This window comes from Chlorocebus sabaeus, chromosome 1 (assembly GCF_047675955.1).
Source record: "Chlorocebus sabaeus isolate Y175 chromosome 1, mChlSab1.0.hap1, whole genome shotgun sequence".
NCBI lineage: Eukaryota > Metazoa > Chordata > Mammalia > Primates > Cercopithecidae > Chlorocebus > Chlorocebus sabaeus.
The window spans coordinates 74,202,139-74,217,619 of NC_132904.1; the positions used below are offsets into that span (position 1 = coordinate 74,202,139).

General features: G+C 39.2%; 1 protein-coding gene across 3 annotated transcripts in view; it reads right to left on the minus strand.

Annotated features, from left to right (window-relative positions):
- The window catches only part of RSF1 (remodeling and spacing factor 1), a 156,984-nt gene that overhangs the window by 18,686 nt on the left and 122,817 nt on the right, over positions 1–15,481 (minus strand). For all 3 annotated transcript variants that reach the window (XM_008020259.3, XM_073019621.1, XM_073019622.1), the window contains 4 exons: positions 15,281–15,385; positions 13,218–13,297; positions 7,258–7,312; positions 5,867–5,976 (listed from right to left, as the gene is read on the minus strand). In XM_008020259.3, the coding sequence (XP_008018450.1) occupies positions 5,867–5,976; positions 7,258–7,312; positions 13,218–13,297; positions 15,281–15,385 (350 nt within the window). The remainder of the gene's footprint in view (positions 1–5,866; positions 5,977–7,257; positions 7,313–13,217; positions 13,298–15,280; positions 15,386–15,481) is intronic.

Genomic DNA, 15,481 nt, shown 5'->3' on the forward strand with positions numbered 1-15,481 from the left:
AGAGACGGGGTTTCACTATTTGGCCAGAATGGTCTCCATCTCTTGACCTCGTGATCCAAGTGCTGGGATTACAGGTGTGGGCCACCGCACCCAGCAGCCTTTTATTTTTAAAGATTACCTTTAGCAGATGTCTGTTACTGTCTGATTGTTTACGTCCCCTCAAAATTCACATGTTGAAATAATAAATCTCAAGGTGATGGTATTAGGAGGTGGGGTCTTTGGCAGAGCCCTCATGTATAAGATTAGTGCCCACATAAAAGAAACCAGAGAGAGACCCTTTGTTTCTTCCACCATATGGGGTTACAGTGAGAAGATGGCCATCTACGAAGGAGAAGGCCTTTACTAGGCATTAGGTCTACCCTAAAGAGTCCCCTCATCCCTTCTGTGATTAAGAACACCCTAGAAGGTGCCATCTATGAACCAGAAAGCAGGCCCTCACCAGACACCATACCTGCCAGTGCCTTGATCTTGGACTCCCTAGCTTCTAGAACCGTGAGAAATAAATTTCTGTTGATTATAGGTTATCCAGTTTATGGTTACTTTGTGATAGCAGTCAAATTGGACTGAGGCAATGTCAGCAAATATTTTTATAAAGGGCCAGATGATAAATATTTTAGGCTTTTCAGACAATGCAGTCTCTGTTGTAACTACTCAACTCTGCTATTGTAGTGCAAAGCAGCTACAGACAACATGTAAGTAAATGATACAGATGTGTTTCAATAAAACTCTATGAGCATTAAAATTTGAATTATAGGTAATTTCCATATAATTTTCACAGGATATTATTTTTCTTTTGATCCTTTTTTTCAAGCATTTATAAAAACCACTTTGAGGTCACGTTGTACAAAAACTAGAAGTGAGCTGAATTGGGCCCACAGGCCATAATTTGCCAACTCCTAATTATACAAATCACATGGCAAAGTAAGTAAAATAAAATTACAGTTCCATAAATACTATTAAGTCCTAATAATATGTCTGGGCACAGTGGTTTACATCTGTAATCTCAACACTCTGGGAGGCCAAGGCAGGTAGATCACTTGAGCCCAGGAGTTCAAGACCAGCCTGGGCAACATGGTGAACCCCTGTCTCTATAAAGAATATAAAAAATTAGCTGGGTGTGTGGTGTGTGCCTGTAGTTCCAGCTACTTGAGGGGCCGAGACAAGAGGATTGCTTGAGCCCAAGAGGCAGGGGATGCAGTAAGCCAAGATTGAACCACTGCACTCCAGCCTGGGGGACAGAGTGAGACCTTGTCTCAAAAAAAAAAAAAAGTCCCAATAGTAGGGCTATATTATTACTGCTATTGAAAATTATATTATTGGCCGGGCGCGGTGGCTCAAGCCTGTAATCCCAGCACTTTGGGAGGCCGAGACAGGCGGATCATGAAGTCAGGAGATCGAGACCATCCTGGCTAACCCGGTGAAACCCCGTCTCTACTAAAAAATACCAAAAACTAGCCGGACGAGGCGGTGGGCGCCTGTAGTCCCAGCTACTCGGGAGGCTGAGGCAGGAGAATGCTGTAAACCCGGGAGGCGGAGCTTGCAGTGAGGTGAGATCCGGCCACTGCACTCCAGCCTGGGCGACAGAGCGAGACTCCGTCTCAAAAAAAAAAAAAAAAAAAAAAGAAAAAGAAAAAGAAAAAAAAAAGAAAATTATATTATTACTAAAATTCATACATGAAAGGTTAAAATTTTAGAACTAGGTAAAAGTACTTCTTGAAGCTGTTTACCTTGACTTAAAGAAAAGGATCACGACTAAAGGATTCCTAAGATTTCTTCACATATAAAATGCCTTTTACTTCAGGGCTCAGCCAAACCTCAAAACAAGTTATGAAGTAACTTGTTTAAAACTATGCTAAAAATGGTAATTACTAGCCATGTGTGGCTATTTATATTTAAATTCATTAAAATTTAAAATTCTGTTCCTCACTAGATATAATTCAAGTATTTAATAGTCACATATGGCTACGGCCACTGTATCAGACATCAAAGAAATAGAATACTTCCATCACCAGAGTACATTATATTGAAGAGGGTGAGATTATGAGCACACAATGGATTAACAACAGCATAAAAACTAAAAGCTGGGGCTGGGTGCAGTGGCTCAGCACTCTTGGTAGGCTGAGGCAGGAGTATAACTTGAGCCCAGGAGGTTGAGACCAGTCTGGGCTATATGGTGAGACCCTGTTATCTACAAAAATTAAAAATTAAAAACATTAGCCAGGTATGGTGATGTGTGCCTGTAGTCCTAGCACTTTGGGAAGCTGAGGCAATAGGATTGTTTGTGCATAGGAGTTCCAGGCTGCAGTGAGCTGTGATCATGCCACTGCACTCCAGTCTGTGCGACAGAGTGAAACCCTGTCTCAAAAAAAGAAAAAAAGACTAAAAGCTGGAGGCTGGGAGTAGTTGTATACACCCATAGTCCCAGCTACTTGGGAGGTCGAGACAGCAGGATGACTTGAGTCCATAGTCCCAACTACTTGGATGTCTGAGGCAGTTGGATGGCTTGAGCCCACGAGTTGGGAGTCCAGTCTAGGCAACATAACAAGACACCATCTCTAAAAACTAAATATCTGGCCTTCAGAGTTAGAATATATAATTTCAAAGGACTCATAAATTTCAGATGGAGAGCTCTTCTTTTACAATGTAATTTTTACTGGCTGCATAGTATCTCATCTTACACATGTACCAGATTTAGTCAAAACAGTTTATTTCCAATTTTTCACAACTGCAATATTTTGAGAAACATTCTGGTAGCTGTAGTGCGGATTTTTCTTAAGTTCTGAGAAAGTAAAACTTAGCACATCCATTCATTAGGGTAGAATAGCAGATACAGATAAAGCCAGATGCCACATGCAAAGTTAACTGAAAACAGCGTTTGTCCTGAGGATAGGGTGCAGCTCTAAGGTCGCATAATAACCTATTTCTTTGAGTGACTACTTTCTTACTGAGAAATTTGTTTGCTAAAATCAAAGACCATCAGAACTTCAGGTATCTGAAACTATTTCAGAAAGAATGAAACATTCCACTCTTGCCTTAGTGATAATCTAAGTCATTTTTAATGCAACTAAACAGTCTTGATTTATATCCCAGATGCAGATAAAAGATAATCAGATAAAAGATTTCTGAACACAACACTCCATGTATCTATATTCCCTTGGTCTTGGTTGTCTCATCTGTGATGGTGGATTAACACAGATTATCCCTTTAAGCTCTAAAATTATATACGAGTAAAATAGGAATTTAGGGTAAACTACGTTTTTTCGTATAAAATGTATTATGTAATGCATTTATTTCATACTCTACCTAGTTCCAAAATGACTGACACATTACAAAACAACTCAAACATGGTATGTATTTCATTCGTACATGCTTATGTGCAATTTCCTTCCTCCCCTCCTTTCTTCCCTTCCTTTCCTTCCCTCCTCCCCGCCATCCTCTCTCTTACAGAGTCTATGATGCCCAGGATGGTCTTGAACTTCTGGACTGAAATGATCCTCCTGCCTCAGTCTCCCAAAGTACTGGGATTTCAAGTGTAAGCCACCATGCCCAGCCAATTTATGTGCAATTTCATTTGTGAGAAACGCTAGGTGAACGCAGAAAACTGCACCTAGCTGAACTGAGTTGCACAGCAATCTACAAAACACACATACCCAAGACATCTACCAGTAACATCAGTTCACTATGTGTTATAAACTATAGCCTTTTGCATGTAATGTTATACTTTTCTGATTTCAGATAAAACTCCTTCTGCCACCACACCATAATTTACAAACTGCAATTCTCTGCTTCCACAGACAAGCTTCAGGTCTTTTCTCAGTATAAAACGCCATAGTTAATGTAGTATTTATGTATTTCTTACTTATTTAACATATGTCAAATGGTGCTCTCATTTTTAGTATATTCCTATCTTTTTTAATGCATTGCCAATGAAGTCTTTAATGTATGTCTCTAACCCCATATTTTCCATAATCCCTATGGTTTCTCCTGTATAATTTTGCACAGCATGGTGATTTTTAAAAATACATGTTATGTTGCAGCAGAACTGACTTTACATTTGCACTTTCCATCTGTCAGCTTTGACTTCATACATATAGAAGAATACTTTTTATTTTTTGAAGTGTTTTTTTAAAGACTAGGATGGGCACTATTCCCGTGTATACGAGATTTTACCCTAACTGATTCTACCATATTTTTATAAAGTTTTAACACTAACAATAGAGGCAAATTCCTCCATGATTACTGATGTAAGTTTATAAATAAGAATCAAGTTCAAAGTTAAGAGTTTTATAAAATCCACTGTTTTCCTTTTCCATTTCCAGTTATTCAAGTTAAAAAACTGCTTTGGTGTTATCCCAGATTTTAGAAGCTATAGGCCTAAAAATGATCTAAAATAACTAAAATGTAATTTATTTATTATTTGAATGAGACAGCGTGATTTAGTGGAAAGAACACTAGACTGGAAGATAGGGTTTTAGAAGATAAGGTTTCTAGGACTAGCTACTAACAATGACCATGGAAAAATTTCCTTTTCTGGTGTCTCTGGTGTTAAAAAGTAAACCAGGTAATATTTACTGATTCTTTCACTAGGTACTAACAAAGCATTAATTATCTGTCAGCACTATGCTAGGTATAGGGGACACAAGTCCATGTAAAAGAGACATAGTCCTTACCTTCATGCTAACAATCTAGTGATGATGAAAAATGTTAGTAAGTCATCACAACCACACTCATTACAATTGTAAGTGCTTTCAGGGAAAAGAACTGGTTGCTATGAAGGCATATAATGGGGGGATTTCATATAGAGGAGGTTAACAAGCTAAAACTGAAAAGGAAAGTGCAGGTAAACAGTATGTACAAAGGGACTAAAAGGAGATGCAACAAATGCAGAGAGCGTAAGGGAGAATGTGATAAGACAGAGTTGGAGAGGGAAGTAGAGATGAGACTATGCAGTGCCTTACTGGCCTTGTTAAAAGTATCAGTGCTTGGCCAGGTGTGGTGGCTCATGCCTGTAATCCCAGCACTTTGGGAGGCTGAAGCAGGCGGATTACAAGGTCAAGAGATTGAGACCATCCTGGCCAACATGGTGAAACCTCATCTCTACTAAAAATACAAAATTTAGCTGGGCGTGGTGGCGGGCGCCTGTAGTCCCAGCTACTTGGGAGGCTGAGGCACGAGAATTGCTTGAACCCGAGAGGTGGAGGTTGCAGTGAGCGGAGATGGCGCCACTGTACTCCAGCCTGGTGGCAGAGCAAGACTCCATCTCGGGGGAAAAAAAAAAAAGGAACAATCCTTATCCCAAGAGCTATGGAAATCTGACAAACTATATTAAAGCAAAAGAGGATGACACGAACAGATTTACATTTGGAAAAGATCACTGTGCTCTAAAATTCTATGACTAGGCCGGGAGTGGTAGCTCACGGCTATAATCTCAGCACTTTGGGAGGCTGAGGAGGGCAAATCACCTGAGGTCAGGCGTTCGAGATCAGCCTGGCCAACATGGTGAAACCCGTATCTATCAAAAATATAAAAGAAATTACCCGGGCGTGGTGGTGGGCACCTGTAATCCCAGCTACTTGGGAGGCTGAGGCAGGGGAATCACATGAACCCGGGAGGTGGAGGTTGCAGTGAGCTGAGATCGTGCCACTGCACTTCAGCCTGGGCAACAAGAGTGAGACTCAGTCTCAAAAAAAAAAAAAAAAAAAAAAAAAAAAGAAAAAAAATTATATGACTAAAGATAGAAGGCAAGAAATATATATATACAACTGCTAATAATCAGCATGATAGGAAAAGCATATACTTCTGGATCATGCTGTGTACTTGCAAAATAAATCCTCTTTCACTGTAGACATTTCCACACATTTCATACCTGTAACTTATACATTTCCTTGTTCTTGTTGACCTCCTTTCAAGCAAGTTTGCTTTCGATTTTTTGGAATCTTTTTTCTTTTCTTCTTGATCTTCAGAAAAGTCTGGCTCCTTAAAAAATATGGTAATAAGCATCGAGGTTATTCCTTATGAGAGAACAAAGTTCCTTGGGATAAAAAGTTTTGTAATCTCCATCTAGGTAGCACATGTGAAAGGTTTGAAAAAGTTCGAGATGATTCCCTCCAGAAGTGAATAAACATGGCAACATCGAGTATACAGATTAAAAAGAATGCTGGTGATTAAAGGATGAAATCCTTCTGTATTAAAATTCTTATGCTTTTGTGAGTTTACAACCAGTACTTGTTTTACAACAGTCATGATGAATTTTTTCCACTGATACATCTTTTAACAAATAAACTTGCAACAGAAGATGTTCAACAGGTATGCTGCCCGAATGAAAGATTTAGAAGAAAGGGGTTGCTACTCAAGGAAATAACTTGACAGGCCATTTAAGCTTGTGATTTAATTAAGCCGGAATGAAATTACTTACACACATTTTTACAAATTACAAAAATTTACAAACTATGTAAATTATAAAACCACATTATATGCACTTTCACTCATGATATATACACCTTAGTTATAAATTAGACTAATAAATGCAAAACAAAGGTAATCCTTCAAAAAACCCAAACTGTGATGAACAATACAAACTGAAGTTTTCAACAATCCCCAAAGTAAAAATTAAAAATCAAATCTCTCCTAACTATTCTTTAGTCATTTTACATAAACAGCATGCAAAACAAGCTAACAACACATTATAAAGTTCAGCGTAAAAACACGAAACATACTCCAAAGGTAAAAGCCGTAAGTTTAGTTTAGATGTGATATCACATTTTGGAGTCACCTGCATATATAAAATTTCAATCATGAGGGATTATGGGTGATTTCTCCAAGGTCTTAAATTTCCATTTTTAATACTGGTATATCATAGATTTAAAACCACCGTCCAGGCACAGTGGCTCACACCTATAATCCCAGCACTTTGGGAGACTGAGACGGGCGGATCACCTGATGTCAGGAGTTCAAGACCAGCCTGGCCAACATGATGAAATCCTGTCTCTACTAAAAATACAAAAATTAGCCAGGTGTGGTGGCGGACACCTGTAATCCCGGCTACTCAGGAGGCTGAGGCAGGAGAATTGCTTGAACCCAGGAGGCAGACACTGCAGTGAGCAGAGATTACGTGCCATTGCACTCCAGTCTGGATGACAAGAATGAAACTCCTTCTCAAAGTAAATAAATAAAACCACTAACATTACATAAGGTGGGTAAAATTTTAGAGCATTATGACAATCTCCCATTTAAAAATATTACAAATCAGAAACTTACTTGTGGAGGAATGATGTTTTCAATACTGATACCGACATACACCAAGCGTTCTTTTCTTTAGGTGAAAAACAAACAAAATACATGAGATTTGCTGAAAATAAAATTGTTACATAAACATCACGAATACACACAATGTTAAAATTACAATTTCATGTTAATAGCAGTGGGTAAGTCACAGAAATGTTAGCTATTATTTACTTATTTATTTAGAGACAAGGTCTCACTCTCTTGCCCAGGCTGGAGTGCGGTGGTGCAATCTCAGCTCACTGCAACCTCCACTTCCCAGGTTCAAGTGATTCTCTTGCCTCAGCCTCCCAAGTAGCTGGGATTACAGGTGAGTGCCACCACAACCAGATAATTTTTGTATTTTTAGTAGAGATGGGGTTTTGCCATGTTGGCCAGGCTGGTCTCAAAATTCCTGGTCTCAAATTCCACCCACCTTGGCCTCTCAAAGTGCTGGGCTTATAGGCGTGACCACTGCTTCTGGCCCATGTTAGCTATTAAGTATAAAACTTTAATATAGTATTAGTATGTATGGGGAGCTCAACATTTCCTAGGGTTAAGATAACAATATAACAATATCTTTCAGAAATGGCTTACATTGGTTAAATAAAACCTATAACTGAAATAAGACAAGCAACTTCATAAAGAGTTACGCTATGACGAGTTGATACAATTAGATGGAAAGCCACCTTTGATTAGACAAATTAGACCTTTGTTATGCTGGAGAAAGTTTTTAGTAATATTTCGGGTGTATGTATTAACATTTATAATCGCATGGTAATAAATATTGCTATAAAAATTATGTAAACAAAACCTTATCAAGGTCCCAGTGAATGACACTGAGACCATTCATTCCTTCCTGTTGAAAGAGAAGAAAGTAATGCAGACATATAGCTCTGCTCTAGAAGGCCATAACTGAAGATAACTATAGCCAGGAAATGAAGACTTGAGCCAATGACATCTCCATAGTTTGATTTCCAAGAAACAAACCTTTGCTGACTTTAATTAAATTATATATAAAAAAACAGCAGGATGGCTGGGTGTGGTGGCTCATGCCTGTAATCCGAGGCACAAGGTCCCTTGACACTAGGAATTCAAGACCAGCTGGGCAACATAGTGAGACGCCTGTTTCTATAAAAATTAAAAAAATAAAAATTGGCCAGGTATGGTGGCACACACCTATTGTCCCAGTTACTCAGAAGGCTGAGATGGGAAGATTACTTGAACTCAGGAGTTTGCGGTTGCAGTGAGTTTTGATCATGCCACTGCACTCCAGCCTGGGTATCAAGAGTGAGACCTTGTCTCTTGTTAAAAAAAAAAAAAAATGCAGGTGTTTTCCCTGGTTCTCCGAAAGTTAATCCAATGCAAGGACAGCTGAGCTCTGACATGCCTCTGTATGTTAAATTGAACTGAACTGAAATAGTAACCATTCTGTCTCCCTCTGCTTGTAATGTTCCTTATATAAGGATATTAATGTATCCAGCTGGCTAGGTCTTTTAGAGTGCAGCCTTTAGTGCCCTTCTAACAAGAATATTCATGGTCTTTTTAGAGATAGATTGTGATGCTATTAAAACCAGTATGTTTAAGAATCATTCAGTGGACTTCTAAAACATCACAGAGCATCACACCATCAGGTCTGTAGACAGTTGCTGGTTAGCCACTAAATACTCACTGAAATGTACATCCATCCCTCTTTTCCACAAGACTGTAGAGACCTCTAAGGTAAAGACCACATTATATACTTCCTCATTTGATTACACTCATTGGCATAAAGTAGGTACCCAATACATGTTGCTTAAATGTTGAATGAATGCATAAACAAGGGTTGCTTAGGGAGTAAATAGGGAGTAAAATGCTCTTGTATTACGACACAGGGAGTAAGTACGGCTCTAAGCTGCTAGGATGAATGCTAAATAAGTTATTTCACAGATTTTTTAGAAGTGAATATAAGTGCTTACTTTAGAAAACTGAACGACGATGGCTAGAATTTACAGCTAGTATTTATTTTAGAAACACACATATTTTGCTGTTTAGAGCTCCTAAGATTCATATATACGTGTGTGTATACATGCACACACACACATACATGTATTCTAGGAACTATAAACAGCAACAGCTTTGTTATCCAGATTATTAGGGAGAATCAGCAAATACCAACAACAATTGGTTAACCAGCTCTGTGTCAGACTGGTCTTCCTGTAACAGTAACTTTCCTCTCCTTTCTATACACAATCTGAGAACTTAGTATGTGATATAAAGTCATAATTACAGATGTCCTCTTAAAGGATGACATTTAAAGCTGGGTGTGGTAGCTCACGCCTGTAAACCCATAGTTTTGGGAGGCCAAGGTGGGCAGATCACTTGAGGCTAGGCGTTCAAGACCAACCTGGCCAACATGGCAAAACCCTATCTGTACTAAAAAATACAAAAATTAGTCAGGCGTGTGGTGTGTGCCTGTGGTCCAAGCTACTTAGGAGGCTGAGGTGGGAGGATCGCTTGAAGGTGGGAGGCAGAGGTTGCAGTGATAGCACCACTGCACTCTAGCCTGGATGACAAAGCGAGACTCTGTCTCCAAAAAATAAAAAAGATGCCATTTAAAAAAAGAGGATTACCTAGAGTAGGAGAGAAAGTAAAGGAACTAGTAAATTGGAGACAGTAATATAAACAAATATTGTGGCATACTTTAAAACATCAATTTCTAAAAATCAAAATATTTCGTAATTGCAGTGGCATATCCTATAGTACATGAGGCTGTTGTCAAAAGTTTTCACCAGGCTTTTACACATATAAATGGTATATGCATCAAAGGGCTCCAAAGAATAAGCAGATAAGACATTCTTAGTGGTTTACATTCTTGGCTTTTAGAAAGAATACATTCTCAGCTGGGAGTAGTGGCTCATGACTGTAATCCCAGCACTTCGCGAGGCCAAAGTAGGTGGATCACTTGAGGTCAGGAGACCAGCCTGGCCAACATGGTGAAATTCCTGTCTCTACTAAAAATACAAAAATTAGCTGGGCATTGTGGTGCATGCCTGCAATCCCAGCTACTCGGGAGGCTGAGGCAGGAGAACTGCTTGAGCCCATGAGGTGGAGGTTGCAGTGAGCTGAGACTTCACCACTGCACCTGAACTCCAGTCTAGGTGACAGAGTGAGACTCCGTCTCAAAATAAAACAAAACAAAACTCTCTTCCTTAGTCGGTGAGCCTATTAGCTATCTACATTTCTGAGACAAATCAGCTTCAGGACATGGGAAAACCACTAATTTCTGAAAAGGATAAGCAGATTTGAGCAAGATGGAGGCAAAGGAAAAATCTAGTTTTTATTTGTGATTTAATTTAAATATCTTTAGTTATATCTTTTGCAGTGTCAAAAATAAAAACAAGAGAAATAGCACATCAAAATAGTCCTAGTAATTTCATACAGGATCATTCTTTATTTTTTAAAATGTTCTTGGAAGATATTCCAAATATCTGAAACACAAGCAGTTTATGGAAATAACCCAGGGTTTAGCTGGGTGTGGTGATGGGCACCTGTAGTCCCTGCAACTTGGGAGGTTGGGGCAGGAACATCCCTTGAGCCCAGGAGTTCCAAGACCAGCCTGGGCAACATAGTGAGACCCTGTGTTCAAAAAAAAGAAAGAAAGAAATAACCTAGCATTTCTCAATTCAAAGTACTTTTATGTCCTAGTCAATTTGAGAGATTAACTTGCCTTTAAACTAAGTAGCATCCATTACAAGCCAGAGTGCTCAAACTGGGTAGCAAAAAAAAACAAAACCTTTAGGTTCTGGAGGCTGCATCCATTATTATGGTTCACCTTTGCACAAAGTAAAGTGAGAGGATCATGGGACAAGTTGATTGCCTTAAAGCAAGCTAAATTTGGAGGGCAAGACTATGAGTCAGGGGATATAAGGTAAAGAAGTAGCAAATGAAGGTAAAATCAGGAGATAATACTTAGATTTCCTCAATCATACTAGTATATAAATGGGCATCAAGTCCTACAGATTAATCCTCTGAAAATTCTCCCTAACACCTTCACCTTATTATCACAATGCCTGGCCTAATTCAGGCCTCTCAGGTTTGCTATTCCAACAGTCCCAACTCTAATTCATTCTTCTGTTACCAGAGCATTTTTTCCTGAAATAAAGATATACTTACCTATGTCTCCTTTGATGGCCGCCCCACTTACTATAGAGAATAAGTCAAATTCCCCAGCCTGAAAAGCTACTCGCAATTTGGCCTTCCTCAGCTTTTACAAAAATCTATCTACTACCACTCATCTACTGTCACTTTTACACTTTGCCTTTGCTCATGTTTGTGCTCTTTGTCTGAAATACGTTCATCGGTATAACCTCAATTTATCTTCCAATGCCTCTCCTGAGAACCCCAAATGCTATGGGAACTAAAATGTTCCTCCACCATGTTCTTGTATTGCTTTTAATATACCTCCACTTTTCTACTTTATTGTATCATTGGTTCATATGACTGTATTCTCTAATAGAAGGTGAGTTCCATGTAAACAAGAGCTTTGTTTTTGATCTTTCCTTTTCAGTTTGGTACACAGTAGGCGAAAATGAATGTTCAGAAATAGATTAATTAAAGAAGGTACAAATAAATATAAACTATTGTCCTGATTATGAATCTCCTTTTAAAGATTAAGCTCAAGTTCAGTCTTAAGAACTTCATCTAAGAACCCTTCTCCAGGCTGGGCAGGGTGGTTCACACCTGTAAACCCAGCTCTTTGGGAGGCCGAGGCGGGTGGGGGGGCCGAGGCGGGTGGACCACAAGGTCAGGAGTTGGAGACTAGCCTGGCCAAAATGTGAAACCCTATCTCTACTAAAAATACAAAAATTAGCGAGGTGTGATGGCAGGCACCTGTAGTCCCAGCTACTCAGGAGGCTGAGGCAAAAGAATCTGGGAGGCGTGAGGTTGCCGTGAGCCAAGATTGTGCCACTGCACTCCAGTCTGGGTGACAGAGCTAGACTCCGTCTCCAAAAAAAAAAAAAAAAAAAAAAGCCTTCTCCAACTGCTTTAGACCACCATTGCAATGCTATATTGAGAAGAGGGCATCTCTTATAGTTAGTAGGACACAATTCAGCATTTAATACTCTTTATTTCACCAATGTTAGCTGCCCACCCAAGGAGATGACAGGGATAACTAAATTATAGATCAGTTCTTATAGTTTTCTTGTATTCTCTACAATACTTAGTTATGGACACACCCTCCAGAATACTTGGGCCAATATTTATTCAGAGAAGGTTCCGACAAATACTTCATTTATTTATTTATTTATTTTGAGACAGAGTCTCACTCTTGCCCAGGTTGCAGTGCAGTGGCATTCACTGCAACGATTCTCCTGCCTCAGCCTCCGAGTAGTTGGGACTACAGGTGTGCGCCACCACGCCCAGCTAATTTTTGTATTTTTAGGAGGGACAGGGTTTCACCATGTTAGCCAGGCTGACCTCAGGTGATCTGCCTGCCTCGGCTTCTCAAAGTGCTGGGATTACAGGTAGGAGCCACCATGCCCAGCTAGTTCTGATAAATACTTCAGATCAAAAGTTGGCAAAGGAAAGATAATAAGCATGCAAGCATGGCAGGTCAAAAGGTCTCTGTTGCAATTACTCAATGCTGCTGTCATAGGGCAAAAGCAGCCACAGACAATATATAAACAAATGAGCAAGGTTGTGGTCAATAAAACTTTATTCACAGACAATAAAATTTGAGCATCATATGATTTTCATGTGTCATGAAATATGATTCTAGTTTTTTTCCCCCAATCATTTAAAAACATACAAAACATCCTCAGTCAGCAGGCAGTACAAAAACAAAAAGCAGGCTGGATTTGGCCCACAGGCCACAGTATGCCAATCCTTGTTTTAGATGGATCCATTTATCCATACAGTGAAAGAATTCTGCTCTCATATTCCCAAACAAAACATTAACACACATATAAAAATACCTTCGTTCGGCACGCTCTTTCTTCTTTAAGGCAACATCCAAATCCTGCAACTGTTCCTCTAATTTTTCACAGAGCAGTTTCTGAAGAAGCAAAATAGATAAGGGTCATTTTAAACAACTTTTAGCAATCATTTATTACATACATGTTAACTTCATGGGTACTGTGCTCTGAGAGCTAGAAAGGGACCACACAGTAAGTGAACAATGAAGCTTTTCTTGTGTTTAACCAAATAAAAGGTGCCTCAGCATCCTTTGAACAGAAGATGAGCACAGTACCTTTGAAATAAAGCACATGTTAAAGAAACATACAGCTTTGCCAAAAGAAATGCATTCTGTATCTATCATGCTGGCAATCATCAATATTTAAAATAGCATTTGGTTTGATATGTGTATGCAACAGTGATTATACTTTTTAAAAAAGATTCAAAGATGTTTTAAAGGGAGAAGGTTATATGTACGATAAAACATAATGATGCCAAAAACTATTTTTTAATAAAAGAGACTGGGCTGGTGTGAGTGCAGTGGTATTTACAACTAATTGATCACAACCAGTTACAGATTTTTTTGTTCTTTCTCCACTCCCACTACTTCACTTGACTATCCTTAAAAAAAAAAAAGAGACTGGAAAAAAATATACAAACAATGCTACACAGTTACTGAGTCAAAACAGAGCTGAAAAATGTAATTGATAATAAAACTGTGCTAAGCCACAGAAGTCCATTTCACAGAAAAATGCATAAAGCTCATTAATTTAATTTAATTTAATTTAATTTTTTGAGACAGATCTCACTCTGTCACCCAGGCTGGACTACAGTGGTACAATCTTGGCTTACTGCACCCTCTGTCTCCCACGTTCAAGCGATTCTGGTACCTCAGCCTTCTAAGTAGCGGGGATTACAGGAGTGTGCCACCATGCCTGTCTAATTTTTGTACTTTTAGTAGAGATGGGGTATCACCATGTTGGTCAGGCTGGTCTTGAATTCCTGGCCTCAAGTGATCTGCCTGCCTTGGCCTCCCAAAAAGCTGGGATTATAGGCATGAGCCACCATGCCTGGCCAAACTTTTATCATTAAAAAAAAATAATTATTACTACTTTTAAATTTTTTAGAGATGGGGTCTTGCAATGCTGCCCAGGCTGGCCTCAAACTCATGGCCTTGAGTGATCCTCCTGCCTCAGTCTCCCAAGGAGCTGGGACTATAGCTATGTGTCACCATGCCTGGCTTAATCCATCATATTTTTTTTTTTTGAGACAGAGTCTTGCTCTGTTGCCAGACTTGAGTACAATGGCGTGATCTCGGCTCACTGCAACCTCCGTCTCCCAGGTTCAAGCAATTCTCCTGCCTCAGCCTCCCGAGTAGCTTGGACTAAAGGCGTGCACCACCACGCCTATATAATTTTTGTATTTTTAGTAGAGAGAGGGTTTCACCATGTTGGCCAGGATGGTCTCGATCTCTTGACCTTGTATCCATCCGCCCACCTCAGCCTCCCAAAGTGCTGGGATTACAGGTGTGAGCCACTGCGTCTGGCCTAATCTATCATTTTTAAGGGAAATGAAAGTAGGTTTGTGAGAGAAAAGTAACCAATGAGCACAGCAGCACAGAAATAACCTGATTCTTCAGCTTCCAAAAAAAATCTGCCTAAGATAGAAGAGAAAGAGAATCTGTTTCTCCTAACCCTGATAACACCATCTATAAAACTACTGACAAATACAAAGTAGGCAGAAACCAAAAAAGAGGATGAAACAAAGTGATACATAGGAAGAAACATATATCCTTCCTTTGACATATCTACACTTGGTGCTTTTTGTGCTTATAACAAATACAATAAAAAAAATCGTTCATAATTTTACAAAACTTAGAAGGCTTCTGATAATTGCTTTGGAAAAAAAAACAGAAAGGAAAACCTTAAAGCTATTAATAAAAGGTAGAAATCCAAACAGAGGTAAATATTATTTACACATTGCTTTGAAGGTTAAAAATATTCATTCAGTAGCTATTAAACAGTTATTATTAATTTGAATACAAACTCAAAGACTAGGAAAACAGAAGTGGGCGGGGTCTTACATGTTGGCAAGGTGGGCAGAACCATTCTCCATCTGGGATGATCATCAGAGGAGGGCGAAGGCAGGCAGTATGGTATCCACTATCGCAAGAGTCACACAGAAGAATCTGAAATAACCACATTGACGTCAATCTAACTATGGCTAAAATTAAATGACTCTTAGGTTAAAGACATTTCAATATTTCTGAGTACTATACTGCAAA